The sequence below is a fragment of the Triticum aestivum genome, chromosome 3B (genome assembly GCF_018294505.1).
Source record: "Triticum aestivum cultivar Chinese Spring chromosome 3B, IWGSC CS RefSeq v2.1, whole genome shotgun sequence".
Lineage (NCBI taxonomy): Eukaryota > Viridiplantae > Streptophyta > Magnoliopsida > Poales > Poaceae > Triticum > Triticum aestivum.
The window spans coordinates 448419056-448425317 of NC_057801.1; the positions used below are offsets into that span (position 1 = coordinate 448419056).

At 48.3% G+C, this 6262-nt stretch overlaps 1 protein-coding gene across 2 annotated transcripts in view; it reads right to left on the bottom strand.

The window, feature by feature from the left end:
* The window catches only part of LOC123070293 (uncharacterized), a 6196-nt gene extending 5836 nt beyond the window's left edge, over positions 1-360 (bottom strand). For both annotated transcript variants that reach the window (XM_044493430.1, XM_044493429.1), the window contains exon 1: positions 74-360. In XM_044493430.1, the coding sequence (XP_044349365.1) occupies positions 74-345 (272 nt within the window). In that variant the 5' untranslated portion in view covers positions 346-360. The remainder of the gene's footprint in view (positions 1-73) is intronic.
* Between the last annotated feature and the right edge of the window lie 5902 nt (positions 361-6262).

Here is a 6262-nt window from a genome sequence, read left to right on the forward strand (position 1 = left end):
CTACTGCCAGTCGCTGACATCCATCCATAACCGAGGCGGGCCGAATCCAGGAGAGGAATTCCGCAGAGCTTACCGAGACGGGACGATGCTGCCGCGGGTAGCTCCGGCGCGTCCTCTCTCTCTCCCTCTCTCTCGGCCTCTCCCGGAGGCGGACGGAGGGAGGAGAGAGGAGGGGGAGGAAAGCCGGTGCGCGCAGGCAGAGAGGAGGGGAAGACGCACCGGAATCACAAGAAGGGGAGAGAGGAGAATTATGAGGGCTCGGTCTCCGATTTGGTATAGCCCGTCTCCACTCGTCTTCGACGGGTTCACTGACCGGTGGGCCGCGTACGCGGCCCGGGCCCACATGTCATGCCGCCAGAGACAGCTGTGGCCGGCCGTGTCGAGCCTCCCGAATTGATCGCCTTCGTACGCGCCACAGCTCGCCACCCGCGACGCTTTGCTTTAAGTCACTGACGCGCGGGGCTGGGAAGATGTTGGTACGGGGTGTCAGTGAGGGGGAAGCTGTGCCTGAGATGTGCGGGTGGGATTACGGCGGTCTGAGAGGGCTTGCCGCTTGGAGTAGGCTTGTCAGGGCCGACATGTCATAGGGAGGGTTGCGTGTCGGGGTTGGTGAGGAAGGGTCAAAGCCCGGAGGGCACGCGGACGGAGCGGATGGAGGGCCGGGGGCGGAGAGGGGGGATCCCAGCCGTTGGGTGCCCGGGTGACTGCGGTCTGAGTCATCCTTCGTCTCGCCCATCACCTCACCGGCGAGGAAAGATAGGCGGTGCGCTGCGCCCTGTGCCCCTGTCGCACTCGCACGCGCGCGCACCCGACCCGCCATTCCGAATGTTTCCCGCCCCGTCGTGAAAACGCCCAGAACTGAATGGGTTGCGCTATGGGCGTGTTTGCTTCATGGCTAACTTTGCCAACGATTAAGCTTAGACTACGTTGCACGGATACTTGGATACGTATCAGATACGTGATACGGTGATACGTCCCATATGTTAATTTTTTGAAAACATAGATACGGGGATACGTTTATACATAGGCAGTGGCGGACCTAGAAATAAAATAGAGGGTGTGCACACTTTAAAAAATTTAAAGTTTGTTTCAATTCACTTGCATGGGCTTTAAAAATAAGCAAATGTTTACATGGTAAAAAAATGTTTTCCAAAAATCTGGGTGTGCCACGGCACACCTGGCACACCCCCTGGGTACGCCACTGTACATAGGTATTGCATATATTAATTATTAAAAATATTGAAAACAAAATAGAGCTTCTAGGTTAAAGCATGCCTGGTTAGGATCATTCCCTTTATTTTCTTGCACTTGGTCACTTCCATTAATTGGCAGTGGGATTTTCCTGGGTTTGTTGTTCCAATCAGTGCATCGACTCTCTCTTGCTCACCTTTCAATTGAACAAAAATATTGACAGTCATGGTTTGGCATGAGCTCACGCCCATGTTGGGTATCTTCAAAAGGTGTGAACACGTCCAAAGTAAGGTTTTAGGTATCAAAAAGTATCGTAGAAGTATCCTAGGAGTATCAAATATTATTTTCTTTTTTAAAAATCAAAAAATCAAGGGATACTTATGGGATATGTATCAGGCCATATCGGGGTAGTATCCGAGTATCGGGGCAGTATCCGGCTGGATACACGCGCTTTCTAAAGTATCTGCGCAACATGGAGCTTAGAGCATCTATAGTTTTGCAAATCCGGCTCTTATGTCTGCGGGCAGTGACCGAACACTTCTCAAATTAACACAACTACATCCAGGCATCTCATATTAGATTCTCAAATTCATACAAAAGCATGCAAACTAAATAACCTACATACTACGTAGAGATCTAGTTACTCCTCATCAGAGATGTTGACTATCTCCGTGCCTGGCTCTGGCAGCATGGGCGGACGCTGCAGCTTTCGAGCCTTCGGCTGCTCCGCTCCGGCCTCCTCTGTCTCTATCTCCACGTCGAGTTAGGCGAAGAGCGCGTCAGATGCTGCCTGCTTCTTCCGAAGGAACTACCGGTTGGCCTCCAAGTACACCTCATTCTGGATGGACTCCATGATGGCATGCTGCTCCGCCAGCTCCGCGGCTTGGGCAACGGGGAACTCCGCCTCCGCCTCCGCCATGTTGAAGCCCTGCTCGGGCAGCTCCGCCTCGTCCTCCCCCAAACCCACCTCCTCCATCGGCTTCGGCATCGGCTCTCCCTCCTCCTCCTCCGGTTGTTACTCCTCGTCCTCTTCTGGCTCCGGCGAGTTCGGAGGCAGTCGGCGGTGCTGCGGGCAGTGCGCCTTGCCTGGACCTCCTCCGCAATCTGCCTCCGGCGCTCGGGTGTGAGCATAGCGTACGTGATGATCAGCCGCCAGACCATGGCAATGCCGGAGAGCGTGGGAGAGTGGGCAGACGGGCTCGGGTGGCGGCGCAGAGACGTGGGAGGTGGATGGGCTAGGGTTGGGGGACGTCGCCCGGCTTACATAGTCGGATTTGGCCTGAGACGATGAGATGTAGCGGCGCTACGTAGCGTTCCCACTGTGGCTATAGAGGAGACATCCGTCGGACCGCCGGGTTTCCGGACGAGTCCGTATGGGACCCCATCGTCAGTCCTACATGGTGTCGGTCAATCCTACATGGTATCCGCCCTATATTTGGGCTCGATATGAGGAGTGTCGGTCAGTCCGGGCATTTGAGGCTCGTTTGAGGCGTTCGTCTGGGTCGAAAAATCGTGACCAGTCGATGATCAGGCAGGCCGTCCGGATATTTGAAGAGGGTTTGGGGCGCTCGGTTGTATATGCTCTTAGGTAAAGTGTGGCTGTCACAAATAGTGTGGCTAATAAAATGGCCACCGTAAGTGTGGCAAGATTTGGCAAAAGTGAAAGTGCGTTATATCGACTAGAGGGGGGGTGAATAGGCGATTTTTATGAATTCTTCACTGAGGAATTTGCTGGTGAGGAAATTCCTTAACGACGAACTACTAGCAGTGGAATAAGTACTCAGAAGTAAACATAACAGGATACAGACATAGTCATCATGATGAAATGAAGACAAGCATAGAGTACAGAAAGCGTAAACACAGGATAACACAAGATGAAGACAAACAGACTGAAGAAATTGAACTGAGGAAATCAAGAAAGTCTTCAGTCAAAGTCTTCAAACACAGATATGAATAATCACTCAACACAGTAATGAGGAAATGAAAGAGTTGAGGAAATAGAACCAGATAGGTTGGTGAAGACAATGATTTGGTAGACCAGTTCCAACTGTTGTCTCAGTTGTACGTCTGGTTGAAGCGGCTGAGTATTTAAACTCGAGGACACGCAGTCCCGGACACCCAGTCGCTGAGCACGCAGCTCAGGACACCAAGTCCTCACCGTATTCTCCTTGAACTAAGGTCACACATACCTCGTCCAATCACTCGTGGTAAGTCTTCAGGCGACTTCCAAACCTTCACAGACTCGGTCACTCAGCGATCCACAATTCCTCTTGGATGCTCTAGACCATGACGCCTAACCGTCTGGAAGAAGCACAGTCTTCAAAGGTAACAAGCGTCGGATCCACGCGGGATTAATCTCTTCAGTGATGCTCAATCACTTTGGGGTTTGTAGGTGTTTGGGGTTGGGGTTTTTCCTCACTCAATGATTTTCGCTCAAAGTCCTCGGAGGATGGGTTGCTCTCAATTGACAAGTGTCAGTTTCTCTCGGAGCAGCCAACCAACTAGTGGTTGTAGGGGGCGGCTATTTATACCCTAGGGAGCAGCCCGACATGATAAGACATAAATGTCCTTGTCTGATATGACCGTTAGGTGGATAAGATATTTTGGGACAGCTGGCGCGTAGCACAGCAACGGTCGGAAATTTGACTATCAAATTCCTCAGGGCTATCATGATCCTCACTGTGTAGGCAATCCGCACTGGCGAATTCCTAACTCCTCAGTCAGAACAAATTCCTCAGCGACCAGAAGAACTTCGTCTCTGTCACTGAAGAAAGTGACTGAACTGTATGAGATTTCCAAAGGCTTCACTCGAACGGTTTGGTAGGTTTAGGATTTTGAGTTGAGCATCACTTGGAAATTTTTCCTTAGTATTTCCTCGACCCCCTTTAACAGTACGGTGTTTCCTATGACTCAAGAAAGAGAAAAACAAAACTATGAAAATGGAAGTCTTCAAGCTTCATATTCCTCGCATGAATATCAAGTCTTCACGGTAACACCAATTTCTTCACTTTCAAAGTCTTCATGAAAGTCTTCAGAAATACCAAAATCTTCAGTCGAAGATATTCATTTTTAGGGTTCGACTTTCCCTGTAAATATCAAACTCCTCATAGACTTATAGACCTGTGTACACTCACAAACGCATTAGTCCCTTAACCCATAAGTCGTCAATACACCAAAATCACTAAGGGACACTAGATGCACTTACAATCTCCCCTTTTTGGTGATTGATGACAATATAGGTTAAGTTTTCAATGGGGATAAACATGTGAAGTGTAAGTACTAATGTTGAGGAATTTGATTGCAAGATATAGAAGAACTCCCCCTGAAGATGTGCATAGTGAGGAATTTTCTTTTGAAGCAATACACACTTGAAGAGTTGAAACATGGAGATCTCCCCCTATATCTTGTAATTCATACACGCATTTGACATATGATATGAAGAATTTGAAATGCATGATGAAATATGGTGCCTGATGAAATTCAGCATGCGTGCAGTAACATTAATGAGGAACAAGCATGCAGAATAACATATCGAGAGTATCAAAGCACAGTGCATCAAAAGTATCAGGGCACCATCGGGTTTAAGATTACAACTCGATCCAATAAAGTTTTAGAAGAACGAGAGTTGTAACTTAACAAAAAACGCCCATATAATAGACCCGCTTGAAGACTAACTCAAATTTCTCCCCCTTTGTCATCGAATGACCAAAAGGATCGAAACTGAGGACTAACGCCCCTGAATAATATCAAGTTGATGGAGGAGTGCCAGCGTTGTTGGGGTCGGTTGTTGTAGTAGGGCCTGCCACAGTGTCGTCCAAATCTTCATTTTCATCAGTCTCGCATGATGAAGAATAGGAGATGGCCACCAAGGAAGGGACTTTGACCTTCTTGAACTTCTTCGGTGGAGGTGCAGACCAGTCAAATTCTTCCTTGAGTCCCATATTCTTCAGATCTACAACGCTGTAGACATGAGATAGAACAACCCAGGTACGGGTGAAGGTTTCATGGAGGTAGTATTGGTTTTTCTTCACTGCATTGTGTGTTGAGGTCATTTGTGAAGAATTGAACCAAACTGACGCTTGACCCATTTATGATTACGATCAACCTTTTGATGAAGACTAAGGAGTAACTCACGATCAGTCATCACCCTGGGAGCTGTGGCTTGAGGATTTTGCTTGGCGGCAGAGTCATGTGTGGCAGAGTCATCATTGGTGGAGTAGGATGCAGCCTTGCGAAATTGACCATCCAATGGACGAATGCCTTCATCTATCACAGCATATGCCTTGCCTTTGTCATCAGCTGAGGAATATGTCCGTTTGAGGACTTCAATGGGAGGCAAGTAGCTGCCATGGTTCAAAGTGTCAGCTTTGTAATTTAGTGAAGCCCTTGTCCTGATGAATCTCATAATCCATGGTGCATAAGGCTTCAGCTCAAATGGTGACATAGCAATATTCGCCAGAGTCCTCATGAAGAAATCATGGAAGTTGATGGGAACGCCATGAATGATATGGAAAAGCATGTTCTTCATGATGCCAATGACCTCTTCATCATTTGAGTCGTGGCCTTTGATAGGACTCATTGTCTTTGATAGAATGCGATAGACAGTCCGGGGCACATATAGTAATTCCTTGACGAGGAATTTGGTTCGAGGAGCCTGCCCTGGCTTCAAAGGCTTCATCCGCACTTGCATGAAATGATTTGAAAGTTCAGGTTCACTGTATACATAACGAGCACCGTCAAGGGGAGGACTGAGTGGGAGGGCACGAAGCAATTCAGTTGCTGGTGCCTTGTAGTGAGTATTTTCAGACATCCAGTCCAACACCCATGAATTCACATCTTCAGAGTTCCCTGTGATGTGCAATGTTGCATAGAATTGAAGAATGAGTTCTTCATTCCAGTCACAGATGTTAGTGCAGAAATTTAGCAATCCAGCATCGTGAAGGACACTGAGGACTGGCTCGAAGCACGGTAGAGACTCCATGTCTACATGAGGAATGTGTTCATGATTGAAGACTTTGTCTTTGTTGAACAGTACTGAGGAATAGAAATTTGCTTGACTAGCAGTCCAGAA